This window comes from Cibotium barometz, chromosome 13 (genome assembly GCF_041138505.1).
Source record: "Cibotium barometz isolate CiBa-2024 chromosome 13, ASM4113850v1, whole genome shotgun sequence".
In the NCBI taxonomy this organism is placed as follows: domain Eukaryota; kingdom Viridiplantae; phylum Streptophyta; class Polypodiopsida; order Cyatheales; family Cibotiaceae; genus Cibotium; species Cibotium barometz.
In genome coordinates, this window is record NC_141058.1 from 11,746,633 (window position 1) to 11,769,648 (window position 23,016).

Below are 23,016 nucleotides of genomic sequence, written 5' to 3' on the forward strand. Positions count from 1 at the left end.
TACGAAGTTCGATGCCAAAACCTCGCAATCAACAACTATTCCTGAAGAAGTTCCCACAGCTCAACCATCTATCTCTAAACAAGGAACTCAAAGGAAAAGCCCCACAGCCTATGCATCTTCATCAACAAACCTCACCAAAGGAGACAACCACATACTTGAAGGCCTCGTCATCAAAACAGCCACTCCACAAGATACTCTAACCTCATCATCGCTAACAATGCCCATGAGTCTCAAACCTGTAGCCTCAGTGCCAAACAACCAAAGTCAATAAAAGGGCCCCAAAACTTCCACATCAACTGTTAAAACCCTAAGATCTCTCTAGATTATTGTTATGCATAAACATGCATAAATCAGGCATAAACTCATCCATCGGACCACCCTCGAGCCCAAGGGATGCACATATGAATTATAATGAAGTACATCATAGCTTTACCTTGATGTCCCATACCATCAAGAGGTATAACTCCAATCCAGCAGCATGTAGCTATAGTGTAAAATGGTAGGTGAGTAGACATAATCCTCTATACAAGAGAACATCATATCATAACCTAGCCTCAAGATAACATCAAGATGCCATCCCTTGAGTGTGCCCCATGCCCCTATTATATAGGAGGGCCCTCAAGTGACTCTTGACTCTCCATTTTCCATGTGTGACCCTTGGATGTCTGACCCTAACCCTTAAGGTTAGTCCTAACCCATGCTCGACTAGAGCTTGTTCCCATGCTCCCATGCTCATAAGCCTAATGTGGATTAGCCTCCTAGTATATGCACACATAATGTGCATATAACATACTTCCCCTCTCTCAAAACATTGCACTCTTGTAATGAAAAAAAAGAAATCTACAGTGAATACTCTCAGCCGACTCCCAAGTTAAATCCTCTATTTCCCTATCTTTCCACCTAATTTTAACCTCACGGATTAGTCAACTACAAAGTTTCCTTTCCCTGAATTCAAGTACCTTATCATGTTCATGTGGAGCATAGGATGAATTTTTTACTTTAACGAGTTCTTAAGGAGTAACTGTGTTATCCTCACCTTCCAGTTTCCCTTTCAATCTACTAACATGAAAGATTGGATGAACTCTAACATGTGGAGGTAGTTTTAGTTCATAGGCAATCGTGCCAATCTGATGTATAACTCAAAATGGACCACAATATCTAGGAGATAAATTCGAGCTGAGAATCTTTAGTAACTTTTAAATAAACCATCGCTCCTGGTTCAAAAGACCAAGGTGAGCGTCCTCTATCAGCATAAAATTTTACCCTATCTTAAGCACTTTCTTAAGCACTTCTGATAGAATCCTAAGCTTCGGGCAACATTTCTTACATATCATGCAAGAAATCCCTCGATGCATTAAGCTCAATGTCCTTAAGATACACATCAATAGGTGCCCTGGGTTGATACCCATACATAAGCATGAATGGACTAAAACCAATAGCCGTATATTTAGAACTGTTTTATAGGTAAATTTCATCATTGGAAGATACTTTTCCCAATTTGATGCTTTCCAGAGATATATGCATGAAGCATATCCTCTATAATCTGATTCATACGCTCTTTTTGCCCATCAGACTACTGCGGATGATCAGAGGAATTCATACTCAAAGTAGTTTCCTCGTTGTTGTAAACCATTCGGAATAAAATAGGAAGAAATGGCATTATAACCGCAGGAACCAGGGATCCATCGGCGACCTGACGTACCCACATCTGCACATAGAATTATTGGCATCCCGAGTTATCCATATCAACATAAAGAGTCATCAACATCTCGATGAGTCACATGTGTTCATCCGTAAACCTGTCAGGTGGATTGTATAAATCACCTAAAGGACGGAACTAATGCCAACAAAGGAAGAATCCAAATTTCCTTAATCCGAATACAACAAGATAAACTTGTTGAGCTCTAAAGAAAGAGATTTCAACAAATGAATATGCCGACGAGATTACACTCATCACTCAATATATGCAGGCTATATATAAAAGAAGTTTATCTAGAGAATGCCTACACTATAACTTTTAGTGAATTCAAAAAATGAGATTGTCTTTGAATGTTGAGGTCAACATGCCAAGTGATGTAAGCAAAGCAATAATCTTGAGTCCAAATTATCCCATAAGATAATATATGTGAGGGATCGCTCATACCACCATGATACCACCCATACATAGCTTACCAATTTGAAACTCCCTAGTATGCCATCTAGGAAATATAAAGAAAATCCTGTATAAAAGGAATAAGATGGCCTTATCCTAGACTTTCACATACTAAAACCTGTCTCTATATACCTGAGACCACATCAAGGAATAACTCTTTCTGAGTACATCATTAGAAAAGAATTTAAATTATTAGCGCCTTTCTAATGATAACTACCCAATAAACACAATAAAGTTGGGATAGAAAAATAAAATTTCACCTAGATACATAAGGAACTAGGTATCCAAGTTGGAATATGTATAAGAGTACAAGAAATATACTCCAAAATTACGTGCAAAAACGAAGGCAAATACTACCTTCAAAGCACATGATATTATCCAAAAGATCAAGAGATCCTTATAAAACCATGGATAAAAGCATAGAAGCTCCTCGAATCCATGAAAACCATAGTTGATCATAAAAATCAATGCATGCCATCTAATGGTCATTAATTATGCCAAAGGAAGCATTAAAATTGGTAGCCAACTCATCAATCCAGAGTATATGAACGTGGTGTTGTTCAAACAAAATTCCAAGTAAAAAAGTGAAACACATGCATGTAGCACTCATTAAAAAACCCAAGACACACGTGATCTAGGCAGAACCTGATGAGTCCAAATAAAACTTGGAAAATATCCAATAAAATCCACCAAAACAAACAGATCAACTAACCTATGATAGAATTTATCTTGGGCTTAAGAAATTAAGCATAGACCACACTTAAACAAGTACAAAATAAATTATCATGGACAAGTGTCAAAGGCAAGATACACTTTGAACGCAGATTCTAGCCATCATTAAAGAAATTAAGGAATATGTCCAAAAAGAATGGCTAAACAATGGTAAAAAATCATGAAAATATCATTTAAAATTAATCCAAACAGAAATAACTACTAATACGAGGCACAATCGTATTAATAATATGCAAATTCATAACCCGCATCTATCTAATGTTAGCACGAGAAAACGTACTTCAACATGAAATAACTCTCAAAAATATTAAATTCTTCTACTTAGGAGTGGAGCCATTATCTGGAGCAACATAAAGCAGCCTGCATGGTTGTTTTCTTCTAGAGGAGCGGTGTACTTGGCAGCTTGTTCTGTTGCTTTTGTAGCTGAGTTGTTGAGGAGATTGCTTGTGGAGATTTCCTGGCACTTGTGTTGTTATCATGATTTTTTCCTAATTTTTTCTAGTTTTATAGGGCCTCAAAATACGATAATTTTGAATTCCACCAAACCTATATTATGGCATTCCAAACCAATATTTTTCCAAAAAAAAAATTAGCAATTAGTTTCACCAAAATACCATTGATATATTAAAAATACCAATTTCTAAGATTTTTAAAAATAATTTCTAGAATATTCCTTATTTTTCCTGAGAATCCCATCATTCACGAAATTTCCAATTCCGTCCAACAATTCTCAAATCCAATCAAAATTTATAATTTTAATGAATTTTCTAATTTTTTGGATATAAAAATATATTTTTAAAGGAATTGAATGGTCTCACGGGCGCCAGAATGGGCACACCACATGCCAATCACCAACCCACATTTTTCAAAAATTTAAAATAACCTTTGTCGAATTTTTCACTAATTTTTTAAAATTTTTAATTTACCTCGAACGCATTAGAATACGAACGGTCAAAAAATTTCGGAATCCCAATGGTTTTCCCGAAATACGGAAAGGCAGCAGTTTCGGAAAAATAAAAAGACAAAAAAAAATCGGAATGTGAAAGGTCAAAAGTTTTCAGAATGTGAAAGGTCAAAAGAATTTCTGGAATTCGGAAAGCCAATAGGCTTCCCGGGAATGTGGAAGCCAAGAGATTCCAAGAAAAAAAAAATAGTGAAAAAGAAAATTTTCAAATAACCAAATCTCTTTTTTCCTTTTTTTCAAGCTTTTTTTGAAAAGATTTCAAAAGCTCTTTTTTTAGAATTTAAAAAACTCCTTTTAAAAAATTTAAAAAATTACAAAACAAAACTTTAATAAGCTTTTTTAAAAGTTTATAAAATGATTTTTAGGGGGGGGGCGTTTTTCGCCCAACAGGCTGCAACGCAGCCCCCCCGTGCGCGTTTTCGAAACAATGAGAGAGAAGGAATCCTCTCTCCTCTCGTTCTTCTCCATTCCAACTCTCACAACCTCCTCCTTCTCTGTTATATCAAAGATGATTAATACTTGATTAATCTTTTAATTAAAGAATTTAATTAAACCATTCTTAATCATAATTATCAATTAATTATGATTAAAGCTTAATCAATTTGTGCTTATTAAGAGGCATTCACACGTGCAAGAGAGGAAAATAGAAGAAAATTTCAGAATTGAGAGGAGAAGAGAATTCCACACACACACAAGAGAGCATTCAATGCTTCAGTTGGCTGTCCCACACTGCATTTCAGCAGAAAATTGGTAGAAAATCGAAAGCATATTCGCAAAAAACCCGTAAAAATACATTAAAATATATTTTTAACCATAAAAATACTCTAAAAAATTTTAAATAATTAGAAACAATTCCCAAAAATTATAGAAATTCAGGGAATACATTCTACCAAAAATATACATAATAAAATATGCGGTATTTTGGTAAAAATTTTCATTAATGCTTATTTTAAACCACAAAAAATTAAAAAAATAGCATTAAACTCACGAAATTCTCACGCAATGTTAATTCGTCCATTGAATAGAAGAAACACGCGTTCCAACCACCATATCGACGATCCACATCATCAACACAAATCAACAAAATAACATTTCTATTTAGTAAAGATTAAAATTTACTTTAAAAAATGCTAAAAATTATAATACGAAAGAAAAATCAACAACAATTAACTAGAGATTGCTCTGATACCACTGTTAAAATCCTAAAATCTCTCTAGATAATTGTTATGCATAAATATGCATAAATCATGCATAAACTCATCCACCCAACCACCCCCGAGCCCAAGAGATGCACACATGAATTATAATGAAGTACATCATACCTTTACCTTGATGTCCCATACTAGCAAGAGGTATAACTCCAATCCAGTAGCATGTAGCTATAGTGTAAAATGGTAGGTGCGTAAATATAATCCTCTATACAAGAGAACATCATATCATAACCTAGCCTCAAGATAACATCAAGATGCTATCCCTTGAGTGTGCCCCATGCCCCTATTATATAGGAGGGCCCTCAAGTGACTCTTGACTCTCCATTTTCCATGTGTGACCCTTGGATGTCTGACCCTAACCTTAACTCTTCAGGTTAGTCCTAACCCATGCTCCACTAGAGCTTGTTCCCATGCTCCCATGCTCCCATGCTCACAAGCCTAATGTGGGTTAGCCTCCTATTATATGCACACATAATGTGCATATAACATCAACCCAAAAGAAAACTCCACCAAGACAACCACAATCAAGGTATCTTAATAGTATCAAGATGTGGGTGGAAAAGTAGATGCTTGTATCTCAAGGCTACTATAAAGGTTCTATTAAATTTGGGTGCCTCGACAGCCAAAGCCTCTTCCTCAACGCAGCATTCAGAGGCCAAAGAAAAAGATAAATACTCCACAACACCGTCCACAAAATCCTATGTAAGTTCCTCAAAGAACTCCACCAAGTCAACAAATGTGGGTACCAAAAATATTACTACAAGCACAAGGGTACTACCAAAGTAATACCAAAGCTTGGATTCCCAAGCGCATCACAAAGTCCCCTAAGCTTGCACAAAGAAGGAAATCTCAGCACCAAGTGCATCAACCCACCAATTTATAATGTTCATCAAAGATGGGTGCCTATGCATGTGCTTCAACAACAAGGATACTATGATGGTAATTCCATCATATGGTTGCCAAAATCAAACAACGTGAAGAAAGCCTCACCACCGACTTCAACCCCACAACTTCACCTAAAGTTCGACAACAAGAATGAAGACCCAAACAACACCAAGCAAGGCACTCAAGCACTCTCATGCATTCAGTACCTACACAAGAGCTTGTGTGTTCAAACAACCCCAATGGTAACCAACCAGCAGTCGTACTTAGCACCTTGATAACATTTGAGCCAAAAATTCAAGAATCAATACTACCCACGTCTACAACGGAGACTTATGAGCGCATGATGAGAGGCAAACTCACAATGCTCTTGTAACCCCTCTAGATATGAAGCATAAGTGCACAAGAACCTACTGCTCGCACGTCATGCCCATAGGATCATTTTAAATCAAAATCCATAGAGGTCAAAACCTACACTTTCACGGCCTTAAACCATTTCACAGAACTACCCTTCACGGAATTAAGCTTCACGGACTTCCATTTCACAGAATTACCCTTCACGGAATTACTTCTCACACAGAATTCCATTTCACGAAATTACCTCTCACAGAATTCCATTTCACGGCCGGCACTTTCACGGAATTAAGCTTCACGGACTTCCATTTCACAGAATTACTCTTCACAGAATTACCCTTCACATATGGAATTCCATTTCACGACCTACACTTTCACGGAAACACCATTTCACGGAATATCCCTTCTCACGGCCCAAAAATCTGCAATCTCACGAGTTCAGGTCTCGCACACGAATTAATAGTCTCACAACTTAAGAACATGCACTTTCACAATTTAAGCCACATCACGGATTAAGCCATCTCACGCATTAACACTTTCCCAATGATCTTCAAGCTTACTATTCTTTTGGCTGCTAAATTAATGTTGCAGCTGCTCCATGAGTACATATCCATACTCAACATTTGTACCAAAGCCTCACCATCGACAACTTCTAGGTATATCTCTGGATGGGGAGACCATAGTGGGAGAAAGCCTGGTCAATGGTACAACCCATCGCCTGGAATTTTTCTTTAAATTATAAACCTCTCCAAACGACGCTACCATCTTCACAAATTAATGATCTTTAATCCTTAGTGAAGATATCTATATTAGCCTCGCAAGACGTAATTCTTTCAATCCTCACCACAACAAGTGGCTACTTCAACAGAGCAGTTCAATAAGAGTCTATATGACTCAATTCTTGTACTTCATGTATATCTGATTCATCAGAACACTTAAATACACATAAAAACATAAAAAGCACATGGGCAGAAGAAAGCAGGAACAGGTCCTACTCAACAACATTTGATAAAAATCCAGCCACACAAAGAGACATCATCGAAGGCCAATTTCTTCAAATGATGAATGTCCCGTCAATGAATCAAATGAGGAACTGAGAATCACCATCTCATTCTGATGATTATGTCTACGTTCCTCCAGATCCTTCTTTCTCTTCTCTCCCATTATTAACATCTCTTAATATCCCCACTTAACACAAATCAAATGTAACCTTGCTTATGATTGCCAAAAAAAAAAACATGCTCACACAAATATAAAAAGACAATCATTTGCAAAAAACCCCACCCCCACCCCGTTAGGAATTCCCAATAAACCCCTAACGTCTTCATTCACACTAACTAACCTTTCTTATTCCTTATGGAGGAACAAAGACCATCGAACATCACTCAACATCAAAGCCATAGACAAAGCTTGGCCATTCTCCCCACACAAAGGTCTTCAATGCGATCACAAGGACGCGATTGCCACAAGAAGGGGGGATGTTAACCCAATTTTAGGGTTAACAAGATCTACCGCCATCATCTGCTTCAAGGAGTCACAATGATAGATACACCAAAGGGTCATACATTCAAGATATGAAGTAATAATGCCTAAAGCTACGCCCGTAATGGTGTGACGGAGTATTTATGGCGATTCCCGCTTTCAAGAGCGTGTGGTAGCAAGATAGGATGAAGTCCTAAGTGATATACTTCATGGATATATTATGAGAGTAGTCATTGTAATAACATTAGGCCTCTTATATGAGCCTAAAGTGCCCAGTCGGCCCACAGTTTAAGTGAGTGTGAACACTTATGGCCATGTATATAAGTGAATATCTCTGATAATACAATATACTCTCCCATTATGCAATTGAGTCTTGATCTTGCTAATCCTCTTGCTAATCTATCTCCCTAATGCATGCTAGTGAGTGTGTGTGAGTGAAGTGAGGTGAGAGGAGGGACGAGTACCCGTAGTGCAACGCGGTGGTGTGACAACGCTCGCGGGAGGCATAGTGGAATTGCTTCACAAGGAGTTGTAGAGCTTGTAGACCTCAAGGGTTACGAGCTCGGCCATTGGAAAGATCCTCAATCACGACAGTTGCGATTCACCAGGTAATCTCTTGTTGGATGTGTTTCAAGGGGGGTTGGTGAGCCATAACAACAGCTCCTAAACATGAAGAGGAGGATGATGAGTCGAGCCACATTGAGAGCTCTTCTTCTATACCCAAGGCAAAAGGATAGCTAAAAGTCCTATAAAGAAGCTGGGACACTACTCAAAAGGAATATAGTAAATGTTGTGTGGTAGTACCTATCGGTTATAAAGGCACAACGATCTTTGTAATCTTGGTTTGGATGGTGGTGCTTGTGTCAAAATAATCACTAAGGATTGCTTGGAGGCTTGGGGAAGGCCACCCCTCGTCTTAGCATAAGCCTCTTAGCCAATGTTATCTGTGGAAACATAGCTAAACCTTTGGGCGTCCTTCAAGAGGATGCAAATATTAAGACCTTTAGGCTAAGCTTCCACCACACATTCGTTGTGATGGATTTCAAGGAAAAGGGGGTCGTACACTATGATTGTTGGAAGGCCTTACATGAGAGACACAAGACTGGTTCACGATTGGGAAACCATTTACAAGAAGAAACGTCTGATGCATCGAGGCTAACATGGTTTTAAGATTTCGGCTTACTATGTGGCATCCTTGAGTGAAGGTGGAGAGTTGATTATCAATTTATGAGACGAAAGACTTGACATCATTGTTCACTGGATTTATTGGCATGCTTGATTGGGCTTTGTCTTTCCAGTTCCAACTGGTGAGCTGGTGTTGTAGCAAGGTGCACGTGTGTCGTGGGGTCGTGGTAATATTTTTAAGCCTTGGGATTGCTTAACTGTGTGCATGACTCTCTTTGGGATTTGGCACCATGGTTGGGTGGCTCTTCTTTGATGAGAATAGGAATGGGTAAGACCACTACACATGGGCAAGATAATGCATCCAAGGACACCTTCGACTTCTTTGAGGTGATGTCAACGTATCAGCACTGTTGCTCTCCATTCTTGCTTAAGATTTGGGATTGGTGTCGGAGGCATGTATTTTGGTCCCCACTCCATCTTGGCATAGCTTTTGATGGCGTGGTTTCAAAGGCTTGTGGTGTGTATTTTGTTGACTTCAGAACACAAATGTAGGGGTTTTCTTCATAGAGGCCTTGTACTTTAATATCTTTGACGGGAACCAATATGGAATGTCAGCGCACTGCTCGGTTAGAGCTAGCATTTGAGATCGCTGTCTGACTCTATTTGACTTTGGAGATTAGGGTGGAGTCGATGAGATTTTTGAAACCCTAATGGAAGGGTTTCGTTATAGAAGCCTTGAGCTTCTAGCCATTTGAGGGGGATGGGGGTTGGGTAAAACTCTATTGTATGGGGCTCCCACTTGGCAAATCTTCGCTCATATGTAGGCTTTTGGCTAAATGGTGGTGGCTGCTAGGTCTTGTCTTGGGCATTGTACTTTTATTAGCTAGCCAAGATACTTAGGTTTCCACTTCTTCTTAGTGATCGTCTTGAAGAGTTGATAAGGTTGAGGTTAAGGGGGTGGTCTTCGTACAAACCTTGTCCCAAGCTTTTGTGGAAGATTGTCCATGGTTTCCAAAACGTGAATCCAATCCTCATAGGTGGTAGGCTTCCCAAGGGGCTCATATTCTTGGTCCTCAGCTTTACAATCCCACATCTTGTTACAAACTCTACACATATCGATGTGGCTTGAGCAGTTGTGTTAGACTCATCGGCTATGTAACGTAGCACATACACATATACCCGAGAATGAATAAAAACTTGAAACCAAAAATAAAACTAAAAAGGACCAAATATTAAAAACACATGCAGCTACCTGCACACAAGTACATATACACACACATCCACACGTGTGCACTCTCTACTTATGGTAGCATATACATATGCACACACGCACACACTTCCCTCCTTCTACCCCCTCCTCCCTTAAAAAATTATCCTTTATAGACCATTTAAATTTCCTCCCCTTATTTACTTACCTTTATCTCAAAACAGAGAAAGAGCAATAAGAGAGAGAGAGAGAGAGAGAGAGCATGAAAAGCTCCTCCAAGAAGAGAACCTAACCAGGAAGAAGATCCAGCAAACGGAATCAAAGCCGACAACAGCCCAAGAATCAACTAAGCTCCACATCTCATAACATTCCTCTAACCATATTAAAATCAAGTGGAGTAGAGATGCCCCAAAGGTCACATGCCACAATTAACATTCTTCATCCAGCAATCTGAAATTTTTCTTGTAGTCGCGCAAGCTCCATCATGCTTCACTTCTTTCTACCACCATCCATATGCTTCAAGCAAATGGGCAGAGTAGCCACCAGCTTTTCAAAAATAGACTCAAGTAATGTTGGGATTCCTTTGGCCATGTCCAGCAAACCACTCATTGCTTGTAATTTACCAACATATATGCCATGTTGGGTGTTCTAAATTCTTCCGATTTCATAGACAACCCAATCTCATTCACACACCTTATTGACTAGCCACCACACGCTACATATTAACACTTAACTCTCTATCGCAAACCATGTGTAAGAGTCAAAGAAAGCACACAAATAAGTGTCAAGGAAAGTAATGTCTCATAATTTCCACCAGAAGGAGCTTCTACATGGGTCCACCTTTTGTCCAATATCCATCCATTATACCTCCAATATACACAAACTCTTTATCTAGTAGGTACATCAATAGAAATTGATATCTCAAGCACCTGCATTAAGCCTCATCGTCCCCCGGTTGTCTAGATATATTCTAAATATGGAGACGATGGTGGACGCAAGCCTATCCCCCATGGTATGACCCATCACCCTGGAACCTTTTGTAGCCTCTTTTTCAGTCCCACCATCCACTACCCATGCAAATCACCTACATATATCACTACATGCAGCATTTTTTTTTTTTACATCTTGCCTTACAATATACACTTACACGCACCTACAACCTCATCAACGTCAACTCTCCACATATATCTTTGGATGGAGGGACCATGGAAAACACAAGCCTCGTCCACGGCACGACCATTGCTTGGAGAATCATCAACCTCACAAGTACCTCCAAAGAGCTCAAGATATGCAACCTCTACTTCGACTCCAATTCAACACCACCACAGCCTCGCCTTGGTTGACGTATTCACCACGAAAGAAGCCCAATCTCTAAGCGTCGAATTGTGATCTCATCATGTCGCTACCAAGAAGTTCTAGACCGCCATCTACCAATGCAAATCAGTCCATGGTGGTCCTAGCACTCATTCCGCCAATCATGGGGTACATGTCGCTTCTATCCATTACCTAAATTTGAAGGGTTCCAACTATTTCAGGAGGCCTTACATGAAGAACTCTTACATGGCCTATACCTTTCATGCCACCTCGACAAGTTTCCTACCACCATAGCTACCCAAAGACTATCACCAACATACTTTGCATCTGCCCGCTGATTAGTCCCCCACTTAACTTTGCATGCCTACTTCATGGCATCTCTTGGACCATCCACATTTCCACCCCAACAACTTCACTACTGACTTGGTGTAACACGAAGGCACGTTGTCACTATTACGAAAAAGGGTGCATTAACCCCTCCATTGGTTAACATGGTTTCACCTGTACAACTTTCAATAAAGTGATTTGCCATCTTAGTTGCTCCTAAGATGACTAAGCACCTTACGATAGATTGTACGATACTTATCTTTTGTAAGACAATGCTTAAACATATAAAGCGGCCCTACCTTGTGCTTAATGTCAAATAGCAATAAGGCTTCTGTATACATACTTGCTTAAGACTGGTAATAAAGACCAGATCATTTTGAAGTTTGGCCAACCTAATGTAAAAACTAGTCACTTGACATTTTTTTACAATAGACAATACATAACCATGCTCTTATAATAGAATACTTGTGAGCTCTTCTCTTCCCTCTTCTCACTTACATGCATGTTGTTGAATCTTCCTTGCTTAATGGATGCAAGGTAGATAGGTTTGTGTGTAGTCTTTCCCCTTGCATAAGCTTCTCTCCCCTCACCTTTTGTGAGAGAGCAACCACAAAGGACATTCTCTTTCCATCCATCATATTTTGTTGTACTCAATTTACTATACTACCCGATCCACTTCTATCAAAATGAGTGTAGACAATTTTTCTTTAGAAAGTCAAAAGTACTAAGTACACAAGCAACTTGTCTTGTGCAGACGCATGTAAACCAAGCATGTTAAAGTAGCTCCAAGGCCCGGGTTCATTTGCCTTCCTAATTCAAGCCCTTTTTTTTAGATAAAACACTATTTGTTTAAATTGGTTTGAACAAGAAGTGAAATTGAACCTTTAATTATATCAATAGGTAAGGCAAGTGAAAGCAATACTTAGGACATACAAAAATGTTTTATCATTGGTTGATATAAGGTATACACCAAGGATTACTACCTACTAAAAAAAACAATATATATTCGTAGCACGTTCAATAATTTTTTATGGCTTTACACATACATTTCTTTACCAAAAGTGGTTAATACTTTCTTCAAAATCAGCTTGTGTTCATAACATTTCCTTAGAAGGAACCCATATATAAAGAAAACTAATTTTTTTCTCAAATCCTAAAATTGGAGACTATTGTCAAATAGCCTACTCCAGACAAGTGTCAAATACTCTCCTCCAGACAAATGTCAAATACTCTACTACTCCAAATGTAGCCATACATGGATTTATTGACCATCTCAATGTAAAACTTGTGAAAGTTTGCATCCTCGAGTATGGTTAAGCTGTTGCCACACAATCATTTTACCACCTAATCAAGCTTTACTCACCTGCTACACGAGAACATCTCCAGAGGCTGATTTTGAAATCTCATTGCTCTCTTTTGCGTTCAACTCCAATTATACGAGGCTACAACATGAACTTGTAACCTACTTTCTCTTTAAGTTCACAGACTATAATTAGTGACTGCTTCCTATGTTTCCTTGTGCTCATTTTATTTATGGTAATTATAATTTCTATCCCGCTTCAACCACCCTTATCCACCATTTCATCCCTGACCATTCTCATCACATCCATCCTAAAATGCATGGGCTCTAAAACATCATTCTGGAACCACCATAGGGGAGTGTACTTAAAGGACTACAATATGCAAAACTGGGATTGCATTCAAGTCTCTTAATTCTAAGAAACCAAACCTGAATCGAATCAGTCAGTCCCACATTAACGTCCATACTATGACTACGGTTGGCTTGTTGCCGCCTCATCTAGATGCCTTGACTCCTTGGATTAATTGGGTCTTTCGTATTATCACCCAAATGACTTCAAGAGTGATAATGTTACCTGAAGAATGTGTTCAGTCTAACTCTTATCAAACTTCACACTGAATTAGCAGATTCGAATATTTTTTGCAGGGGGCTTACATCTCCACTGCAAAGTTGTGTTCTACTAGCTGGAAATTGAGACTTACATTTCCCCTGCACATCTTTATTTGGTTCAAAACCAAGCCTCCACTTATGGGTGAATTCTAGAGTAAATTTTGTAAGCAGGTGCAAATTACCACCTGCATAAAGCAGCACAACTAATGTAAAGAATTTCGCTACAGGAGGCTTAGGTTATTGATCCTTATGGTTTCCATGATTCGCCAGACCAATCTGGTGTGCATGCAGCTCAGGCAAAAACTTAATTGATAAAGATACAAATTAACTTAGTAAAGACCGCTGCTGGATTTTGTCTGCCTAGAGAGCCCCACGTCCATGTCATCGGAGTAAACAAGATCTCGTGAAGTGAAACTATCCTTGAAGATATTGGAGCTGCATCACATTCCACTTGTGCTTGTTCGTGTCAGTCCTTAAAGCTATGAATTGGAGCGACAGCCAACACAACTGGCAGTAAAACAATTTGCAGCTTCTTGTTCTAGATCAATGGCCAAAATCTTTGAGCACACTACTACAGCGCTACTGGACAGATGCCTGAATTAATGGCTGAATCAACCCTTGTAAAGATTGCAGAGACTCCTGAAGGCAAACTTCAATTCCAATCTTCTCTCTCAATAATACCACCTGCCCACATCACAAACAGACAATGTTTGAAGCAATAAAAGAAAGCATATATGGTAAAGAACAGAACTGGGGAAACAGCTGATCTGTCCCAGAAACACAAATGAAAGCAATATGCAGGAAATACAGTAACACATTGGTTATAGTCGGTCACGATTAAGAGAAGAAAAAAATGGCTGTGGATGGTGTCTTGAAATTGCATGACTACACTGCTCAAACACAAGATGCTTCAACATGATTGGCAGAGACAGCAACGAACTGGCAATAAGGCGGCCAAACCAGCATTAGCAACTTAATAGCCATAACAAAATGCAGTTACTAATTCGCTGGTTAAGAAGCATCCGCATTGTCAATTTCATATAAAAATAAAACAAGTCTCCCTGAGAAGTTCTTTTGATCAGCCCTACAAGTAATGCTCCACCCTCCCTTTTCTTGTCCTGTTGAGCCTTACTAGCAACCCCCTTCAAAAGTTCTTTTAATCAGCCCTCCAAATAATCATCCACCCTATCTTTGAGAACTTTCTGGAGACCTGGTAGGAGCTGGAGCAACCCCCTTGTTCCCCTCCCCCCAAGCAATGCTTTTTTGCTACTAAAAACGCTGCTCAGCAACATTTTTTCGCTCCTTGGCAACACTTTTCCACTGCTCAACAACGTTTTTAGCGTTAAAAAAACAAAAACACTACTAAACTGTAAAAAAAACAAAACGCTACTCAGCAGCATGGCCTAGAAAAAGTACTCCCACTTCTTTTGCTGCCGCACCGATTTTATCATTTGAATGCCCACGTCCTCCTTCACACTGCCCCCACCTCCCTCCTCTTTCACTTTCTGCCCGCCTTCAGCCTCTGCCTCCCTCCCCTCCCCTTCTCCTGCTACTGCCCCCCAAAGCATTTCTTTCCATCTCCTTCCCACCCTTCTTCTAATGCACCCCCAAACTTCAGCCTGCCTTCCCGCCACAAGAGTGCTTGTTTTCCACCCTGTTGCCCCTGCTCCTGCCTCCATTTCGTCCCACCTCGTCCTTTGAGTCCCTCTTGCAACACTTCCTCTCTGCCTTCTCCCACCTCTGTGTAGCCTCCTTTTCCCTCATGTCAACGCTCCCTTGGCGTCGCCTTGTTCGTCGCACCCCGTCCTCACTTCCACCCCTTCAGCACTTCTTCACAACAGTTTTTTGCATTCTCGCTATTTTCTATCGACAGGTGTCAGGTTCCCCCCTTCAAGAGGATTCCATGGCAACCGCTCCGTCATCCCCGACTGAGACTGCCACCCCCTGCCTCTTCTCCCAAGCGGACCTCCAGCTCCTAGCATCAACAGTAGCCTCCGTTGAAGCCTCAACATTGGTTTGCAAGATTGTGGGTAGCCGTCCAGCGTGCAGCCAGCTTGGTGACTTGCTCCAGGCCAGCCTCCTTGGCACGCCGGGCAGGATCATAGATATCCATACCCTCGGGCGCAGCTATTACCAGGTGCATTTCGACAGCCCCAAAACTTCGGACTACATGCTTCAACTGAACCCCATTGCATTGCACGCGGCCCAGGCTTTTTTCGCACGTTGGCAGCACGGTTTTGATACCACCTCCGACCCTCTAGCTGGAGTTTTTGGATTCCCTGCCACATTCTATTTTCCAGGCCTTACGAAGGAGTATCTTCCGCTTCTCCCCGTCATTGGGAGACCTGTTACGACCCCGTGTTTTTCCCTCTGGACAACAAGCAGGTGGGCACGGGCACGGGCACGGGATGGACAATGTGGTTAGGCATCAGTTAATATGAAAAGGAAAACTCATAAGTGTGGCCAGCCAAAGTGTGAAAGGGGACAAAAGAGATTTTTAAAGTTATAAGGTTTTCAAACCTTTGATGGCTTAAAATATTATTATATTTTTAAGCATGCATTTTTAATCTCTGCTTTTGGCGTTTTTGAGAAAAAAAAAGCGAATTGTTTTCTTTATAAGAAGGGTGGCGAGCAGGAGGGAGAGGTCGCCGTATACGTGGTGGTTGCCGGATGGTCTTCACAGGCGCATCCCCTGGAGTACTGCTGCGCATGGGCAGGTGCTGCTGCTGCTGCTGCGCATGGGCAGGTGCTGCTGCTGCCGCTGCCGCTGGATACTGCTGCTGCTGCCGCCAGGTGTTACTACTACTGCGTATGGACTACCGGCCGGCAGTAATGGGCAGCATAGGGCAGCCAAACAAGCAACCAGACGGGCAACCAGCAATGGGCAGCCAGGCAGGCGTCAGGCGGGAGTTTCTCTGCAGCCAGTCGGGCAGCCAGACGGGTGTTAGATGGGAGGCCCTCTACGCCAAGTGGCTGCATGTGTGGAAGCAGTCAGCGCGGGTCTCTCTCTATCTCTTTTGGAAGAAGGCGAGCTGAAGGAGGCACCGAGGGGCTAACAGCCAAGGGATCTCTCTCTCTCACTTCGCAAGCAGGCTTTGTTTAGAGATTTGGATACTGAGGATCAAGTTAAGAAGCACAGGATGACGTTCTTGGAAGAGATGTGTGTTGCTCTTCGTCTTGGACTTATGTGTATTCAGGGATGGCTTGACACGTCCTCTATCTTTCTCTCTCTAGATCTTTGGCACCGTGATTGGATGGTGCATACGTGGATTTATCTGTCATGGAAACAGGGCATTGGTCTTTCAAGAAGAAACAGGACTTTGGTAACGAGGATACAGGCCTATGGTTTATAGGATACAGGTCTTTGGTTTATCAAATACAGACCTTTGGTTTCATGTGGAAAATATGTCTCTCGATTCATGTGAACAGGTTATAGTTTTCTCGAGGTTACATGCAAGCTGTGACTATAGGAAGGACATATGGTTTGGTACAGCCCTACTGCTCTTTAGGAAAGGGATTCGTGGGAGTCATGGTTGAGATGGAGAAGACCTTTTCAAGTAGGGAGGTGTCGTACAAGTGTGCCTTCTCTATGGAATGCTTTGCTGTATTAGCGAGAGTTCTTATTTGGAAGTCTTGGGTGAAAAGCAAAAAGGGATCCTATTGGTAAAGGATTCGACAAGTTGTACTTTGTACTCATATTTGTTCAAATAAAGAAATACCGCAAGGGGCGCCACTGCGTTTTGGGGCCAATCGGTGTCCTTGTACTATTCGCAGGAGCATTCTAGCTCCCCTGTTTGTTTTCCTTTTTCAGGTTCCCATGGGTGATGAAGTGTTTTATGTGCGAGTGTTTGTTCCACCGCCCGTCATATTTCTGAAGGCCGGTTTCAAGACCCATAGGGCAAGTGTTGGAAACCATGGCAACAGCCGCCTCGATGCCCGCGCGGGTAGCAAGGATTCCTTCACTCTACATCAGCATTTCCTCTCCGGAGACAATACCACACGTCATCTCTTTTCGGGGACCCCATCCTTCACCAGGTGGAGTATGCAGGCCTTCTTGGCCAATGCTTCATTTGCCATCAGATGGATCTTCTTGCCAGTGATGGCCCTCATACTCACAACCAGTCCCTAGCCGAGGCTCGAGCTCCGCAAAGCACCCCCCCCCCCCCCCCCGGCAAAGTGGCAAGAGAGGACCGAGCACTTGAACGCCACCTCCTCCCTCCATAAAAACAGCCCTAGCACCCTACCCCTGAGAGCGAGGATGGGGGTAGGTGGCAGACAACAAAGTGGACACAGCGCCAACACCCAGCCAAAGCAACACGCCGCCACCATGTGAGACAATCCAAAGAGACCGATGCGGAACGATCATCTCACGTAATTGTTTCGAGAATTTATCTCACAATCATCCATCTTGAGTGGAGCCCCCACCTGCCCCCAGAAGGTGCCAACATCAGGTCCAGCCTAGAGAAGGTTCCCACAAAGTGATGCCAATCTTCCCCTCCCCACCCCCCCCCCCAACCTAGCTTCTCCTGAGCACTCCCGCTGACCGCCTGCAACCCATGAACCTAGGAGGAGCCGCTAGGCAAGTTCCGTCCGTAGGCTGATTCATTTCTCAAAGCGTGTAGTGGCGATGACAGTCGATACTTCCAATGGATACCATTGCGTTTGCAGAGACTTCACCACCCAATAACTCATAGTTGCATTCCGTACCCGTACTCATCCGATGAGTACCTTGAATACTTTCTGTACCACTCCATACGTACCGTACCTCGTACGGATAAGGTCTTCGTACCAAGTATGAGGTTCAACGTACAACACTTATTTGGCCTGGTTTTTAATTATTTTAGTCAATGGTCATTGCTCGATAGTTAATTGATTAGTTTTCATTTCAGTATTACCATTGTCTTTCATGCTATTTTTGTATGGATGCTAGATATTTCTTATTTTACACACACACACACACACACACACACACACATATATATATACATAGTAAAAAACGTGAACGTACTTAAAGTGCTTATCTTGATGCGTACTTTACGTACTCGTACCATACCGCACCGTACCTAGAGTACTCAACCACTATGCAATAACTTCACCACACACAAGCACTTTAAACACTTGAAACTTTAAGATAGAGAAAGGGATGGAGCTAGAGTGCTCCAACACAAGACACTGCATTGGCCCCAAAACCACTGGCGCCCCTTTCCATACCTTTTTACTTGATCAAACTTGAGTACGAAGTAACTTGTAGACTCCTCCACCAACAGGGTCCCTAGTAGTTTCACCCAGGTCTTCCACATAAGTGCAAGCCTTACCCCATGTCCTCTTCATCAAGAGCCCTTCTCAAGCCTTAACCCTTGATCTTTGTCTTCGAAAGCCTTCAAGCTAAGTGCTCCATGGCCTCACACACACTCAAGGCTCGAGACTCGCTAGCCAACACCTCTCACGGCGCCCTTGCTCTCTTGCAAATCTACCTTCGCGATCCAAGTCCTACCACTTGCTAGCCAAGGCACTCTTCATAGCACCCTTGCTCTCTTGCAAGCCTTGCTTGGATCTGTCCCAAGAATGCTCCATACACTTGCTTATATAGGCCTAGAATCCCCCTTGCTTTAAAGCAAGTTTTTCTTTTAAAAAGTAAATTGCTTTTAAAAAGCAATCGAAAAGCAAATTTACTAACTTCTATGCAAAAATTCATCCTCCTAAAAATCTCTCAAACCTCATTCTAATAATACGATGGAAGGCTAAACAAGTATAGCATGTAGACCAACACATGAGGTGTCATCATTTGGTCCCTTCACTAGTCTTGACCAGTGTTTCACACATTGAGCGGAACCAAGGTGTGGATGGGGATTTTCCACAGAAGAAAGCTAGAGATGGCAAAGTGACTTATAATATTTATAAGTCGGTGTTTTCACACGTCATTAATGAAGGACTAAACATATTATTATTTTGGGCATGGAAAGGTGGACAGAAGGAGGTGCCTAGATGAAACTTGGACATCTTGCCAAGAAAAGCATAAAAGTTGATATTTTTGGACCAACACTTGGAGTGCAAGTCAAGGAAAGCTAAAGTTGATATTTTTGGGCTAAAACTTGAAGTACATGCCAAGGAAAGCATAAAGTTGAGGCAAGTTCACCTATTTTGGGCAAAAAGGGAAAAGCACTTCAAACATAGACAGTCGACTCTATTTAAGCAAACTTGGGGGCTGTTTTTGATCATGCGCATCACTTTGGAGCCTTCTCTCTGTCCTCTCCTGGCCAACTTGCTCCATACCTCCTACAAGGCTAGCCGACTTCTTCCAAACCTCCATACCTCCTACTGGGCTGGTCGACTTCTTCCAAACCTCCCCCAGAGCTGGTCGACTTCTTCCAGAGCAGCCACATGGCTGGTTGCTTTCTCCCAGAGCTTGATAGGGCTGATCAACTCCTTTCTGTGACTGTTTTTTGGAGGAATCTGGGACAGTTTTGAGAGCTCTTCTAGGGCTGATTTATGGGCTGTTTATGGACTGTTTTTGGAACTGATTTGAGAGCTGTTCTGGGGCTGATTTATGGCTCTATTTTGGGGCTGATTTGGCACGGAATTTGGGGCTGTTTTGGGCTCCATACGAGGCTGTTTTATGGACAGTTTATGGGCTGATTATGGGACTGTTTTGAGACAGTTTTTGGTGGTATTATATTGTTTATGGTTATTCCGTTGTGTTATCATGCTCTGTGTCTGGTATTTGAAGTGTTGGTCTATTCTATTGTTCAGGGTCCCCGATTTCGGTGACAGTGGTATCAAAGCTTTGGCTTTCTTGGAAGCAAGAGACTTCCTTCCAACAATGAGAAAGAGAAGATCAGAAGTGGGGACTACACTGACCAATAGTTTTGCTATTGAGCTTATGGAAGCAGTCATGAGCATGAGCAATAGACAGCTTGGTCTAAGGATTTATGAATTCACAAATTTTATCCTCGGAATATGGAGTTGGTTATATGTGCCCGTGTTCAACACTCTTTCCATATGGATTATTGTGGATTATAAATCAAGTTTGCGTGCAAGCTATATAAAGCTAAAGATACTGTATGTGTATGCTAAGGAGATATTTCATGACGAACCTAGCAAATTTGAGTTTTGCAAAGATTGGTGCTTTTTGAAATTTATTGCAAGTTTTGGACACTTAACCCTTGTATGTACGTACAAGGAGAATTGTGTGTTGTTTGTTTGTCTTAAATTGTTTCAGGTAAACATTATGGTTGAAAAGCTTGGTTTACAAGGACTATGGACTGAGGTTTTGACTCCTTTTGCTTGGATGGAATATATTTTTGGCTCCCTTTATTTGGGATGCAGTGGATTTCTGGAATTTATGGATATCTTATGGATCGAGCATTTTCTCTGGATTTCTATCGGTGGAAATTCGTCTAAAACTATTGGCAGCCGAAATGCTTGTAAAACTATCCATCTCCCAGACATGTTTATAAAGATCCAGGATATTTATGCCTCTCATTCTCATCTTATGTTCTACACTTGAGCCCACCTCTCCCTCCAGGTCTGTGATCAGGATACCACCAAGGAGTGCACGTGGTAGAGTGAACTTGAGCCCACCTCTCCTCTAAGGTGTGTGGTCAGAGTACCAACACGGAGTGCATGTGGTTACTAGTAGAGTGCACTTGAGTCCATCTCTTCTCCAAAGTGTATGTTCTGAGTACCGACATGGAGTGCATGTGGTAGAGTGGACATGACACCTTGTTGGCTGGGGACTTATGTCTGCACCAAGGATCATGTGATCTAACATCTCATTGGCAAGGGACTGTGTCTACGCCAACTCTGGATGGATTCATTCATGGAAGGGTGGTAACCCTGGTGAGTGAATTCTATGAACTCATGGAAGGGTGGTAACCCTGGTGAGTGTCGCATGAACTCATGGAAGGGCAATTGCCCTAGTGTGAGTGAAGCCTCGTGGAAGGGGAAACCCTGGCGAGCATGTATGGTTTCATGGAGAGTTGTTGCCCTGGTGAACCATATGGCTTGGACATGCGTATGAATCATAGGGGTGGTGCCCTTATGTAGTCCAATGGCATGGCAAGATGTTTTGTGGCTATGGATTCTGCTTACTTTTCTTTTGCATGTACTTAAAGCTACTTATGGATTTATGGATATTTGGGACACAGTTGGCTCTTGTGCCTATGTCTGGTTATTATCAGAGTTGTTGAATCAAGATATGGATAAAGATTCTTTCTCGATACGGTTGGCTCTTGTGCCCGTATCTGATCTGGGATCGTGGATCTGGATTTATGGCGTTAATGCGAGAAGCTATACTTGAAGAATATCTCAGTGGTATCAGGTTCATACAGTTGCGGATGTAAGCCCAACGGGGCGTGCAGTGACAGCCTCAACCACATGTCCAAGAGATAAAAATATAAAGAGAGAGAGGGGAGAGAGAAAAGGAAACGGGGATCTTGCACAGTACACCACATTGAGGAGGAACAGTCCCGCTCCCTTTCAAGAATTTATTCAGGAACAATCCACGGGCACGCTGGCCAAGATCAATACAATCAATGAATACAAAACAAAGAAATATGCCGATGTAGGATATCCAAGCCGATGTCAATGTCAACGCACAAGATCTCTGACGCTGAGCACACCACGGGGATGAGCCACAAGTATCTCTCACCAGGCTAGTGATATCCAAATCCAATGGATCCCAAGTCCAATGAATCCAAATCCAAGTCCAAGTCCAAGTCTAATTCCCAGTCCAAAATCCAAGCTCCGTGTCTAAGCTCCGTGTTCCATGTTCATGTCCAAGCTTCATGCCCAAGCTCTATGTCCAAGTTCTTCATGCCTAAGCTCAAGTTCAAGCTTCCATATCCAAGCTTCATGTTCCATGTCCAAGCTCCATGCCCAAGTTCCATGTCCAAGCGCTAAATCCACTCGCTCATCCCATGAATAATCTCCACAATCCATATAGCCTGTTTGATGATGAAAACCCTAGAGAAGCTCTTTCTGGCAAGAAAACTAATATAAAGCCTGTTTTAATGGTTTTTGGGCGATAAAAATATCAAAAAAGCAGTTTTTAGGATTTTTGAGCAGTTTTAGGGTTTCTGAAATTTTCAGTACTTACAGCTGTACGGATCTATACAATCGCACGGAAAGATGGTGACGTGGCATTGCAGTTGCTGGAGGCGCTCTGAAATCAGCTTAGCGATGAAAAAACCCATGATTTGGTTCATAGATGATGATGAAGAAGATAATCTCCGCGCTTGAACGAAGATGGCAACGCGATGAAGAGGTTCTTCTTCAACTTGATGCTCAAGAGGCTCATGCTTTTTTTATACTTGGGTTAGCCTTGCTTTTTGCCTTTGCTTTTGCCTTTTTATTAAA

General features: G+C 41.6%; 1 protein-coding gene across 1 annotated transcript in view; it reads right to left on the bottom strand.

Annotated features, from left to right (window-relative positions):
- Positions 1-13,649: 13,649 nt before the first annotated feature.
- SWA1 (transducin family protein / WD-40 repeat family protein) overlaps positions 13,650-23,016 on the bottom strand; it is a 56,987-nt gene continuing 47,620 nt past the window's right edge. The window contains exon 14 of the mRNA XM_086807186.1: positions 13,650-14,343. Within this exon, the coding sequence (XP_086663312.1) occupies positions 14,239-14,343 (105 nt within the window). The 3' untranslated portion in view covers positions 13,650-14,238. The remainder of the gene's footprint in view (positions 14,344-23,016) is intronic.